The sequence below is a fragment of the Myotis daubentonii genome, chromosome 21 (assembly GCF_963259705.1).
Source record: "Myotis daubentonii chromosome 21, mMyoDau2.1, whole genome shotgun sequence".
Classification (NCBI taxonomy): domain Eukaryota; kingdom Metazoa; phylum Chordata; class Mammalia; order Chiroptera; family Vespertilionidae; genus Myotis; species Myotis daubentonii.
Genome location: NC_081860.1, coordinates 9736235 through 9749818, shown reverse-complemented (window position 1 = coordinate 9749818; position 13584 = coordinate 9736235). Strand labels below are relative to the sequence as shown.

The 13584-nt window shown below is 47.6% G+C and overlaps 1 protein-coding gene and 1 long non-coding RNA gene across 6 annotated transcripts; both read right to left on the bottom strand.

Moving 5' to 3' along the window:
- Positions 1 to 621: 621 nt before the first annotated feature.
- LOC132222813 (uncharacterized) lies at positions 622 to 12167 on the bottom strand. The gene is made up of 2 exons (XR_009450304.1): positions 12129 to 12167; positions 622 to 1864 (listed from the first exon to the last, which is right to left on the bottom strand). It is a non-coding gene; the product is annotated as an uncharacterized LOC132222813 (long non-coding RNA).
- ZNF774 (zinc finger protein 774) lies at positions 622 to 13337 on the bottom strand. 5 transcript variants are annotated; one of them, XM_059678028.1, is made up of 4 exons: positions 13108 to 13337; positions 9499 to 9612; positions 4215 to 4321; positions 622 to 3334 (listed from the first exon to the last, which is right to left on the bottom strand). In XM_059678028.1, exons 2-4 carry the CDS (start codon positions 9594 to 9596, stop codon positions 2115 to 2117), a joined length of 1425 nt encoding a protein of 474 aa, XP_059534011.1. In that variant the 5' UTR covers positions 9597 to 9612; positions 13108 to 13337; the 3' UTR covers positions 622 to 2114. The 5 variants fall into 5 exon arrangements, with proteins under 5 accessions (XP_059534011.1, XP_059534009.1, XP_059534008.1 ...); XM_059678026.1 differs by lacking the exon at positions 13108 to 13337 and adding an exon at positions 12890 to 13045; XM_059678025.1 differs by lacking the exon at positions 13108 to 13337 and adding an exon at positions 12890 to 13035 and having other exon boundaries at positions 9499 to 9668.
- Positions 13338 to 13584: the final 247 nt, after the last annotated feature.

Here is a 13584-nt window from a genome sequence, read left to right as displayed (position 1 = left end):
CCTAATGCCGCGACCCTTTCATACAGTTCCTCATGTTGTGGTGACCCCCAATTTCATTGTTACAAACTGAACTTAATGAAAGCATAGTGACTCATCACAAAAACAATATGTAATTATAGATGTGTTTGCCGATGGTCTTAGGCGACCCCTGTGAAAGGGTCGTTCGACCCCCAAAGGGGTCGCGGCCCACAGGTTGAGAACCGCTGCTCTAGAGTATTCAACACCCCGAACACGCCCTCCTTAGCCCCTTGCATCTGCCCTTACCTGTCCTCCCTTACTCCTCCAGGACCAAGGACCCCCGGCCCAGAATCCTGTAAAGCTCCCTGGAACTTGGGCTCCACGCCTCCGTCATGTCCAAATGCAGAGCGGTCTGACGGATACAATACCAGACACTGACAAACCCCAGGGCTGGTCGGTTCCGCGTTGCCGACAGGAGACCTGCAGCCAAAACTCCGGCTCTTCTGTTAACTACGTGACCCACAGCGAGTGGTTTGGCATTTTTCAGGCCTTGGGTTTTCAGCACGTGAAAAAAGAAGCCTGTCATCAGGAGAGAAAAGGAGACATCTGGAGAAATATTACCCAGAGGTCCTCGGGAAAAAAGACATTTGCAACAGTATTGGATAGGGATATTACACTTTATGGTTTAACAACAAAGTGCTCGCGTGCGTGCGTGCGTGCGTGCGTGCAAGCTCTCACAACCACCTTGTGAGGTAGGGAAGGTAGGGCCTGACCAAAGGCAGAAGTCTGGCCAAGGTTAAGTGTCAGGGCCAGGACTCAAACTGCTCACCTTCTCAGCGAAGTCAGCGTTCTTGCCAACACTGCCTTTCCTCAGTGCGTTCCAATTAAATACAGGACTGGACCAGTGTGTAACATGAATGACCCTGAGAAGGTCAGAGAGTTGCAGTAACTTAAAACTAAGAGGCAAAGGAGCCAGCGGATTTGAAAACAGGAGCCGTTTCCTGCAGCTGGATGCCGGGGAGGGTCCCTGTAGCGTTGCCCAGTCGTCTCAGGAATCTTGTTTCCACAACGTGACGGTCCTCTTCCAGGTCCCTCTGGCTGGCTTGTCCCTGGATCTTTCTGTGCCTCGGATGGCAGCAAACCGCCAATGGGAGCACCTCAGTCAGGCACTGCTGCTGTACCGAAAGCTTCAGAAATTCTTTCGGCCTCTTAGTCACAAGACCGCAAACATCCTCTAAGACTAATTCTGCCTCGTCATGGCAATGAGACATCTGGTGACTAATGCCTGCACAGCACTGGCTTGGGACAGTGTTTTCTGTTTTATGAAGTCTGGGCGCTCACACCCCAAATCTAATGCCAACCTAATTGCTTGCAAGTCCTCAGCTCGCAGGGCTGCCCTAATAAATGTCTTACTGTGTAATAAGGCTGATATAAGCAGCCAGCTTGGCATGGAGTGTCTTTTAAGGGGCAGGCACAATATTGAGGGCTTTATATAAGATCTCAAGTATTCCTCATTTTTATGATAACGTGACCATTTTGTTACTAGGAGCCTATTTTGTGCCAGGCACTGCTTACAGGAGACCTTTAGGTCACATTTATTTCACTTCTCTTATAGTAACCAGGCATCAACCATTCAATTTATATTTCCCTAAGAATCCATCAAAAACATTGAAGGAATGCCTTTTGTGTTCAAACATTGTTTGGATCCTATAGGTTTATCCTTACCATTAAAACATGAAAAAAAAAAAAGAAAGAAAGAGAGGGAACAGATTAGGGCCCAGCTTGAACCACTGGTGCCCAGGTTCCTAGTTGGGGTACTTGAAGATAGTTTTCTCTATTGGGGTACTTAAAGATAAAAATTTGGCCCTGGCCGGTTTGGCTCAATGGATAGAGCGTCTGCCTGGGACTGAAGGGTCCCAGGTTCAATTCCAGTCAAGGGCGCATGCCTGGGTTGCAGGCTCGATCCCCAGTTGGGGGCATGCAGGAGGCAGCCAATCAATGATTCTCTGATCATTGATGTTTCTCTCTCTCTCTCTCTCTCTCTCTCTCTCTCTCTCTCTCTGCTTCCTCTCCCTTTCTCTCTGAAGTCAATAGAAATATATATATATTTTAAATTTTTGGAAGGGAGCAGCAAAACCACTAAAGATTATTTCCTATTAAATCAAATGAGTGTTTTGATGGCATAAAAGGTGTGCTTTCTGACGGAAGCTCTTGTCACATTTACTACAGTGGAAAGGTTTTTCTCCTGTGTGCGTCCTCTGGTGTGTCAGGAAGTGGGAACGCTGATTGAAGGTTTTGCCACACTCGGGGCACGGATACGGTCTCTCTCCTAAGTGGATCCGCTGATGGGTCACGAAGTGGGAGCTCTGATTGAAGCTCTTCCCGCACTCGCCACACCTGTAGGGTCTCTCGCCCGTGTGGATCCGCTGGTGCTTAACGAGGGCAGAGCTGTCGGCGAACCCTTTGCCGCAGCTGTCGCACTTAAAAGGCCGCTCGCCGGTGTGGGTCCTCTGGTGCGTGACCAGATGGGAGCTCTGGCTGAAGCTCTTGGGGCAGGAGGGGCAGCTGAATGGCCTCTCTCCCGAGTGCGTGCTCATGTGCGCAACGAAATGGGAACTGTCCGTGAAGCCCTTCCCGCACTCGGGGCATTTAAAGGGCCGCTCCCCCGTGTGGGTTCGCTGGTGCTTGATCAGATCCGAGCTCTGGCTGAAACTCTCCCCGCAGTCATCACACCGGTAAGGCCTCACTCCTGTGTGCGTCCTCTGGTGGGTGATGAAATTGGAGCTTCGGCTGAAGCTTTTGTGACATTTGAGGCACGTGTAGGGCTTCTCTCCGGTGTGGGTTCTTTGGTGCATGATGAGGTGTGGCTTCCGCCCAAAAGTCTTCCCACACTCTGGGCACTCATAGGGCCTCTCGCCCGTGTGGGTCCTCTGATGTTTGATGAGTGTTGAGCTGTCGCCGAATTTTTTCTCACACCCACTGCACTGGTAGGGTTTCTCCCCTGTGTGTGTTCTGCGGTGGGTGACGAGGTCTGAACTCTGCTTGAAGCCTTTCCCACACTCGGTGCATTTATAAGGCCTCTCGCCGGTGTGGGTTCTTAGGTGTCTAATGAGATAGGAGCTCTGGTTAAAGGTTTTCCCACATTCTGCACACACAGGCTTCTTTCCTGCGTATCCCTCCAGGAGCTTGTTTAAATCCTTGTCCCGATGGCCCTCCCCTGGAAGGGTTCCAGGTTCTAGTTCAAGGCCCCTCTCCCAGCTTCCTCCCCAGCTAGGAGTCTGATAAACATCTTTATTGGCCCCTTCTGAGGATGTTCTGCTTTGTCCTGCTGTTTCAGAAACATCCTGATGGAGTTTTTCCAGCTGATTCTCCAAGTCTGAAAAAGTAACAGAAGTGACTGAGAATAAAGTTGTCAGGAACATACATCAGAAGGCAGCAAGAAAGATTAAAATTAGTGTTTTTACAACAGACTATACTTAATTTGACTACTTTGGTTTTCACTCTGTGAAAAGTTTATTGATGTTCATTGAGCTCACAGAAACCATGAATTCCTAAACCGTTTTTATTTTAAGACTAGAGGCCCGGTACACAAAATTTGTGCGGGGGGGGGGGGGTTGTCCCTCAGCCCAGCCTGCACCCTTTCCAATCTGGGACCCCTTGAGGGATGTCCAACTGCCCGTTTAGGCCCGATCCCAGTGGACTGCTGGCTCCCAACTGCTCATCTGCCTGCCTGCCTGATCACCCCCTAACCACTCCCCTGCCAGCCTGATTGAGGCCTAACTGCTCCCTTGCCAGCCCAATTGCCCCCAACTGCCCTCCCCTGCTGGTCTGGTTGCCCCTAACTGTCTTCCCCTGCAGGTCTGGTTGCCCCCAACTTCCCTCCCCTGCTGGCCCGGTCACCCCTAACTGCCCTCCCTTGACAGCCTGGTCGCCCCCAACTGTCCTCCCCTGCTGGCCATCTTGTGTGTTGGAGTGATGGTCAATTTGCATATTACCTCTTTATTATATAGGATGACCAGATAAATCTTGAGATGACCTTTACATCCTTCAAGAGTAAGCCACATGTTGTCAAAATTAGGCACCTCCTTTCAAAGATGTCACAGTGGAAACGAAAGTGACATGCTTACTTAGAAAGAGACTTTATTTGGTCAATTTGTGCCTGCCCAAGAACTCAAATGTAAACTTCCGATGGGAAGAACAAAACTCCAGGGCAGCATTTCACATTCTTCTCCCACCAAGTAACATTCACATCTCACCTGAGTGACTTTCCTTTAGGATCTCCCTTGCCTCAAAATGTTGGAGTGGTAGGAGCCATGGCTCGTCTTTCTGTTCCAGGTGGGAGAGGACACTTGGTCTAGAAATCCTATACAGGAAGATGAACAGAGGATGTTGATCTGAGCCAATCACACGAGGCCTGGCCAAAATGTCAGCCCTCCTCCTTCCCTAGGTAGAAGGAGACACCCAGAGAAACGCTCATGTGTCTTTTGTCTCATTAAAAGGGCAGCCACGCATATCCCCAGTAGGAGATGTGCAGGAGGCAGCTGATCGATGTTTCTCTCTCACCGATGTTTCTAACTCTCTATCTCTCTCCCTTCCTCTCTGTAAAAAATCAATAAAATATATTTAAAAAAAAAAAAAAAAAAAAGGGCAGCCACGGCAAAGTGATAAAAGAGGGTGATCTCCCCAAGAGGCTGAGGAAAAGCCCTTTTCCTCCCATTAAAAAAAACAAAACAAAAACCCAGCAGAATCTCAGAGGGAAGGTGGGGGAGGATGTGTGGGTGGGAGGTAATCAACCAAAGACAGTGTATGCATATATGCATAACCCATGGATGCAGACAGTGGGGTGGTGAGGGCCTGGAGTGGGGGGTGAGGGGGCTGGTGGGGGTAGATGGAGGATAAAAGGGGACATATGTAATACTTTCAACAATAAATTTATTTTAAAAAAATCAGACATAGGTCATTGAAACTCTAGGGTAAGTACAATAACTCATCTCTGAAGGCACAAGGCTAAACCCCTGTGGAAAGATAATTTTATCAGAAACAAAGCCGCCATGACCTCACCCTTAGAGAGAATCAAGGAAGTTAACTATAATATTGGTCTTTAAATTTTTCCCAGAAGGACAGCAATAGATACAGCTATGAGAAAAAGACGAACACTTGTAAGAAAAAAAATAATGAACATAGGCAATTCACAAAAGAAAGAAAAGTAGCCTATAAATATACGGAAAATCTTACACTTACTATTAACCTAAGAAATTTAAATTCAAATGATTGTCCGGCCTCTGTGGCTCAGTGGTTGAGCATCGACCCATGAAACAAGAGGTCACTGGTTCGATTCCCAGTCAGGGCACATGCCCAGGTTTTGGGCTCGATCCCCAGTAGGGGGTGTGCAGGAGGCAGCTAATTGATGATGTTTCTCTCTCATTGATGTTGCTATCTCTGTGTCCCACTCCCTTCCTCTCTCTAAAACCAATTTAAAAAACATACTTTAAAAAATTAAAACAATGATACACTTAGGCAATAAGAGTAGAGGTGAAGAGTGCAAACTCAAGAGTCATATTGCCTGAGTTTGAATCCGAACCCTATCTCTTACTAGCTGTGTAACCTCAGGAAAGTTACTTCAACTCTCTGTGCCGATGTCTTTATCTATAAATTAAGGAATGATAAGGTCTACTTCATAGAGTTATAAGGATTAAGTGGTAAGTCCTCAATAAATGTTAGCTATCACTATTAATTAACCCAGACTCTTAAAATATAATATCTACCATGATGGTAGACTATGAAGAAATGGAATAAATAAATTGATTTAATCTTTTTAGAAGGCATTTAGCAAAAATATCAAATACCTGCCCTAACCGGTTTGGCTCAGTGGATAGAGCGTCAGCCTGCGGACTCAAGGGTCCCAAGTTCGATTCTGGTCAAGGGCATGAACCTTGGTTGGGGCACATCCTCAGTAGGGGGTGTGCAGGAGGCAGCTGATCGATGTTTCTCTCTCATTGATGTTTCTAACTCTCTATCCCTCTCCCTTCCTCTCTGTAAAAAAATCAATAAAATATATTAAAAAAATATATATCAAATACCCGAGAAATGTACCTATTTTTGGACCTAGCAATTCTAATTCTGGGAATTGTAACAAAATGAATAAATAAAAGTTATGCAAAAGACATATTAGCTATTTATTAACTAATTATACTTCAATAAAGAAGACAGGAAAAAAAAGACAATTAAGAGTTGTTTATCACAATACTGGTGAGAATCTGGAAATGACATAAATCAATTAAATGTCCTACAACAAAGGCATACGAAAGGCATATTGGAGCCATATGAAACTGCCATTTATTTTTTTTAAATACGTTTTTATTGATTTTTAGAGAGATGAAGGGAGAGCGATAGAGAGACGGAAACATCGATGAGAGAGAAACATCATCCACCAGCTGCCTCCTGCACACCCCCCACTGGGGATTGTTAGAGTCTCCAAGGAGGAACGCATGAAGCCAGAAGGAATAAAGAATGAATTTATGCCGAAACCGGTTTGGCTCAGTGGATAGAGCGTCGGCCTGCGGACTGAGGGGTCCCGGGTTCGATTCTGGTCAAGGGCATGTACCTGGGTTGCGGGCACATCCCCGGTGGGGGATGTGCAGGAGGCGGCTGGTCGATGTTTCTCTCTCATCGATGTTTCTGACTCTCTATCTCTCTCCCTTCCTCTCTGTAAAAAATCAATAAAATATATTTAAAAAAAGAAAAAGAAAAGAAAAAAAAGAATGAATTTATGAGGTCATCTGGAAAACCAGACGGGCTGGGCCCCAAAATGGTGCCAGCCCCCAGGCACAGGGAGTCAGAGATTTTAAAGGACTCTAGGAACCAGAGTCTAGGTGGGCTTTTTCCGGGCGGAGAATTCTCTGGGCAGGTCCAGAGGGGAAGGATAATGGTCTTAGCAAGTGGAATGTGATCTAAGCGAAGGGGAATGTCGGTGGTAAAATGGTCTAAAGGTCAATTCCCAGCCCCAGCTGGTTTGAGTCAGTAGATGGAGCGTCGGCCTGCGGACTGAAGGTCCAGGGTTCGATTCCAGTCAGAGAAACGTACCGGAAGTGCCTGGGTTGCGGGCTCAGTCCCCAGGAGGGAGTGTGCAGGAGGGAGCCAATTGATGATTCCCTCTCATTATTGATGTTTCTATCTCTCTCTCCCTCTCCCTTCCTCTCTAAAATCAATGAAAATAAAAAATTAAAAAATAATAAATAAATAAAAATAAAGGTCAATTCCCAGGTGAGGGGGTATACATTTAATTACTGAATCAGACCTAACAGGGATTGAGTCCACAACCCATGATCATCAGGAATCAAACCTATTACCTCTTTTTTTTTTTTAATATATTTTATTGATTTTTTACAGAGAGGAAGGGAGAAGGATAGAGAGTTAGAAACATCGATGAGAGAGAAACATCGATCAGCTGCCTCCTGCACACTCCCTACTGGGTATGTGCTCACAACCAAGGTACATGCCCTTGACCGGAATTGAACCTGGGACCCTTGAGTCCGCAGGCCAACGCTCTATCCACTGAGCCAAACCTGCCAGGGCAAACCTATTACCTCTTGGTTCCTGGGTTGATGCTCAACCACTGAGCCACACAGGCGAGGCTCTTTTTTTTTTTTTAATTAAATATTTTTAAAAAATCTTTATTGTTGAAAGTATTACATATGTCCCTCTTCTTTTTCCCCCATTGACCCTGTCTAGCCCACCTCTGTCCCCCACCCCAGGCCTTCACCATCCCTGTGTCCATGGGTTATGCATATATGCATACAAGCTCTTTAATCACTTACCACCCACCCAACCACCTTCCCCCCACCTTTCGAAACTGCCATTTTATAAGTAAAAAATGGTCAAATATATAGTTCAATCTAATTCAAATTATTGTACTCACATGACAGAATACTAAATGGTTATTTTAAGTGGTATAGAGGAAGATATTGTTGTCAAAATGTATTCATAATGTAATGTATGAGAAAGTAGAATGGCCCAGCTGGCATGGCTCAGTGATTGAGTGTTGACCTATGAACCAGGAGGTCACGGTTCGATTCCTAGTCAGGGCACATGCCCGGGTTGTGGGCCCAATCCCCAGTGTGGGGCGTGCAGGAGGCAGCTGATAAATGATTCTCTCTCATCATTGATGTTTCTACCTCCCTCTCCCTCACCCTCCCTCTCTGAAATCAATAAAAATATATTTTTAAAAAAGAAAATAGGCCGAAACCAGTTTGGCTTAGTGGATAGAGCGTCGGCCTGCGGACTGAAGGGTCCCGGGTTCGATTCCGGTCAAGGGCATGTACCTGGGTTGTGGGCACATCCCCAGTGGGAGATGTGCAGGAGGCAGCTGATCGATGTTTCTCTCTCATCGATGTTTCTAACTTTCTATCTCTCTCCCTTCCTCTCTGTGAAAAATCAATAAAATATATTTTAAAAAAAAAAGAAAGAAAATAGGATGTACAACTGAATATACAGTATGATCCCAATTTTTTCTTTTGTTTTTGTATCATTTTCTAATTCTATATGTACTTGTTTTTTTAATTGTATAAGTATGTATGTGTATTATGCTTTTAATTTTATATATGGAGGCATAGTAACTTTTCAGTGGTGGAATGGATAACTTTTGTTTTCATTTTGCATGTTTTTTTTCTTCAACGAGTATATATTACTTGTATGTACATATTCCCCATTTTCCACAAAGACCTGATTTGTACTCTCACCTCTGGCACTTACCTTTGAGTCCCAGTGTCCTGAGCTGGAAAAGGTGGAAGATAATACATGCGTCGAAAGGTTATGGTGAGATATTAACAAGATAATAAATACCAAAGACATCTATCTGCAAACCATAAAGTGCCATAAAAATGGAAGTCTTCCTTTCTCTGCCAGGAAGGCAACAGTTATTCTCACAGGGAACTGGAGCTCTAAGAGGCCAACATCCCTAGAGACCATTTAGACCTCGGCCCTTTTAAAATATAGGGCTTAAATCTAAAGGAGAGTAGCATCCTGCCTGGCTGGGTATTGCTCAGTGGTTAGCATCCACCCAGGAACCCAAAGGTCACTGGTTCGATTCCCGGTCAGGGCACATACCCAGGTTGTGGGCTTGATCCCCAGTAGGGGGCATGCAGGAGGCAGTCAGTGGATGATGTTTCTCTCTCATCATTGATGTTTCTCTCTCTCTCTCTCGTTTCTCTCTCTCTCTTTCACTCTCCCTTCCCCTCTCTCTAAAAATCAATAAAAACTGCCGAAACCAGTTTGGCTCAGTGGATAGAGCGTCAGCCTGCGGACTGAAAGGTCCCGGGTTCGATTCCGGTCAAGGGCATGTACCTTGGTTGCGGGCACATCCCCAGTAGGAGATGTGCAGGAGGCAGCTGATCGATGTTTCTCTCTCATCGATGTTTCTAACTCTCTATCTCTCTCCCTTCCTCTCTGTAAAAAATCAATAAAATATATTTTAAAAACATAAAATAAAAATCAATAAAAACATATTAAGAGTAAATAAATAAAGGAGAGTAGCATCCTTACCCTTTGAGAGCCCATTCTTCTAACGGCGCTGGGTCGTATCCCTGAAGAGGATTCTCTAAGTAGTTTCCATTCTTTCCTGAAGTCCCCAGCCACATCATTGAGGGTCATCAGGTCCTAAAGCAACAGACCTCTTCATGCATCCATAGCTTTCAGGATATCCTCAGCATGGTCTGAAAAGCAGAAGACAGCTATCAAGGATAACCGTATACTCAAACACTAGATTAGCTCTCAGGTAAATTCTGGCCACCATACAAGGTTTGGTTTCTTTATTTCTATTTATTTATTTTGCACCTCACATCCCAATAAAATATTTATTACTTCAAGAAATAAAATCTTTTTGCCCTGACTGGTTTGGCTCAGTGGATAGAGCGTCGGCCTGCGGACCCAAGGGTCCCAGGTTCAATTCCGGTCAAGGGCATGTACCTGGGTTGCGGGCACATCCCCAGTAGGAGGTGTGCAGGAGGCAGCTGATCGATGTTTCTCTCTCATCGATGTTTCTGACTCTCTATCTCTCTCTCTTCCTCTCTGTAAAAAATCAATAAAATATTAAAAAAAAAAAGAAAGAAATCTTTTGAAAAGAGAGTCTCTGTTGCTTTCCCCTGAAGGTCAGGTCCTTGGTATCTTGAGTGTCTGTGGCTGCAGGGCAGCCAGGGAGGGAGAGGGGCGAGGTGGGAGGCACCCTGCCATAGCCCAGAGGGCCACCTCCTCCCGACTCTCAGGGCCCAGGGGCTGTCTCCATGGACGGGTGGCAGGGCAGCCCAGGAGTGAGGCTGGATGTTCTTATTCTATTTTCACATAATCCTACCCTTGGCCAACTTTCCCATCACTAGAGAGGATTGGGCCTCCTCGAAACACATGAACAGAACCCTGTCTTTGGACACACTAACTTTTTAAAAAAATATATATTTTATTGATTTATTTACAGAGAGGAAGGAAGAGGGATAGAGAGTTAGAAACATCCATGAGAGAGAAACATCGATCAGCTGCCTCCTGCACACCCCCTACTGGGGATGTGCCCACAACCAAGGTACATGCCCTTGACTGGAATCGAACCTGGGACCCTTCAGTCCGCAGGCCGACGCTCTATCCACTGAGCCAAACTGGTTAGGGCCTAACTTTTTTTTTTTAACATCTATATATATAAAAGCCTAAGCAACCATTAGGGCTGTCTGACCAAACGGTCGCTATGACATGCACTGACCACCAGGGGGCAGACGCTCAATTGATGTTTCTATATCTCTGTCCCTCCCTTATCATTGATCTGAAATCAATAAAAATATATTTTAAAATAAATAAATAAAATAAAAAGATGGATAAGCTGTAAAATCAAGTGAACTTCAATGGGGATAAGTACATAATTACCCTAACCACTGTGCTTAAAAACAATCATTAATACATTCATAAAATTGATGGCAATATCAAGAAAAAAATATTTGGGGGGAGATGGCCAGATTACTGGATGGATCAGTAATTTCTTCATTAAGTAATATATTGTAAGGCACAGGGAGTCACAAAGAAATATGATAGATTCCCTCTCTTTAAAGAGTTTACAACAGCCTTCCCAGTACGGCTCAGTGGTTGAGCACTGACCCATGAATCAAGAGGTCACCAGATCAATTCCCAGTCAGGGTACATGCCCGGGTTGGGGTCTCCATCCTCAGTGGAGGGGGGGCATACAGGAGGCAGCCCATCTCTGTTTCTATCTCTCTATTCCTCTCTCTCTAAAATCAATAAACACACACATATATATTTTTTAATTATTATTATATTTTATTGATTTCAGAGAGGAAGGGAGAGGGAGAGAGAGATAGAAACATCAATGATGAAAGAGAACCATTGATCAGCTGCCTCCTGCACGCCCCCACTGGGGATGGAGCCCGCAACCCGGGCATGTGCCCTTGACCGGAATCGAACCTGGGACCCTTCAGTCCTCAGGCCGACCTCTATCCACCGGGCAAAACCGGCTAGGGCCATATATATTTTTTAAAAGTTTTCAACAGCCCTAGCCAGTTTGGCTCGGTGGATAGAGAGTTGGCCTGCGGACTAAAGGGTCTCAGGTTCGATTCCGGTCACATGCCAGGGTTCTGGGCTCAATTCCCAGTGGGGGGCGTGCAGGAGGCAGCTGATCAATGATTCTCTCTCATCACTGATGTTTCTATCTCCCCCTTTTCCTTCCTCTCTGAAATCAATAAAAATATATTTGAAAAAAAATAATAAAAAGTAAAAAGTTTCCAACAGAAACAAACACAAGTCAGCCACTGAACCTGCTACAAAATATTCTGTGTTTCAGAATTCAGGATGGACCAGAATGGGGGGGGGGGGGTGAGGAAGTTTTTACTCTTTCCCATCTTCGTCTCCCCAATCAAAGCACCTAGAACTAGGATATACGATACACACACGCACACTTTTCATGGAAACATGTAACCCTTTACAGCCACTGCTATTGGGCACGGATGAAGTCCCGAGTTCTTAAAGTACCTAAAAACCGTAGGAATACATTTCACCTCTCTGGCTTAAACCCTTCACGAGCAGCCCTAACCGGTTTGGCTCAGCGGATAGAGCGTCGGCCTGCGGACTCAAGGGTCCCAGGTTCGATTCCGGTCAAGAGCATGTACCTTGGTTGCAGGCACATCCCCAGTAGGGAGTGTGCAGGAGGCAGCTGATCGATGCTTCTCTCTAACTCTCTATCCCTCTCCCTTCCTCTCTGAAAAAAATCAATAAAAACCCTTCACGAGCAAAAATAACGTCATTGGGGAGCGAGAGCCGTGCTGAGTTTGGAGCGATCATTTCATTTCTGCGCCCATCACCAAGCCCACCGCAGCGCCCCCTGCAGGAGCCGGCGGGAGCGGGGACGGGGACCCTGCCTCCCACGCTGTCTCCGGGGCCGGTGACCTCAGAGGCCCCCCGAGCGCCAGGTGCGGTGTCCGAGTGCCTTTGTGCGAAGCAGCGGTTTGTCGTTGGATTTATTAATAGGAACATGACGGCCCGGGCAGGGCCGCCACCCAAGCTCCCCCCTCGCCGTGCAGCAGGCCCAGTCCGGGTGCTGCGGTCAGGGGGTCACAACGCCAGGCTGCCACCCGGGACCACCCTCGAGGAGCAAGAAAATGGATACGAGGGTTGCCATCTCGACGACGGCACAGAAAACCGCAGCTCCCGGTCCCCGCTGCTCAGCAGACCCGCGGGCTCCGCAGGGCGAGCGCGGGGACCGGGCAGAGTCGGCGTCGGGGCGGCAGGCGAGCGCCCTCCGCGCTCCTCCGCAGCGCCTGGCTGCGGCCGCGGTCTCCGCTCCCGGACCCACTCACCGCCCCGGGGCCCCGCCGGGGACGGAGCGGGAAGGAGAGTCCGCCGCCGCCGAGCCGCGCCCGGCCCGCCACACCCAGCGCGTCCCTACCAGACTCCGACCAGGGGTGCGTGACAGGGCTGTGGAGACACAGGTGGGACTCGGCGCTCCGCAGCCAGCCGCCGGAAAACACCGCCCATGACCTCTTGCCATTGGCTTCTCAGTTTCCGTGACGAGACGTTTCCCCTACCCGTAGGCTGATCGGGCTGTCGATCACCGCGGCGCCTTCTGGGAAATGTAGTCCTGAGCAAACACTTACAAGCACTTACAAGGATTCGGAGTCTGGGACGCCCAGTTCGGAACGGTGACAAGTACTAAACACAATCCCCCAGCTACCCGACTGCGGGAACCGCGTCTCCGGAGCTGAGAGGGGGGGTCAAAAACTGTGTCCCCAGAGAGGGATCTGCAGATGCGGAGCACCCTGGCCTCACCGGACAACGGCGGAGCAGCCGGGTACCCACCGCGCTGTCTCCCGCGCTCTGGCACCCAGCCCCGCCCAGGGCGCGGAGCAGCTCGCCGCCGGACCTCGCTGCGCATCCTCCTCTGGCACCCCTCCGCCCCACCCCGTCGCGGCCGGGGACCGAATGACGTCTGCCGCCGCTGGATTCCAGGCCAACTCAGACTAAGCATAAGAAACCCCAAGCAGAAAGCAGCCTTTAGTGTAAGACAGCTATGCTTCTTGCCATTAACATCACAATTCCCAGGCTATGCGCCTTCCATTGATTCATGCCCGTGTCCGTAGCCAG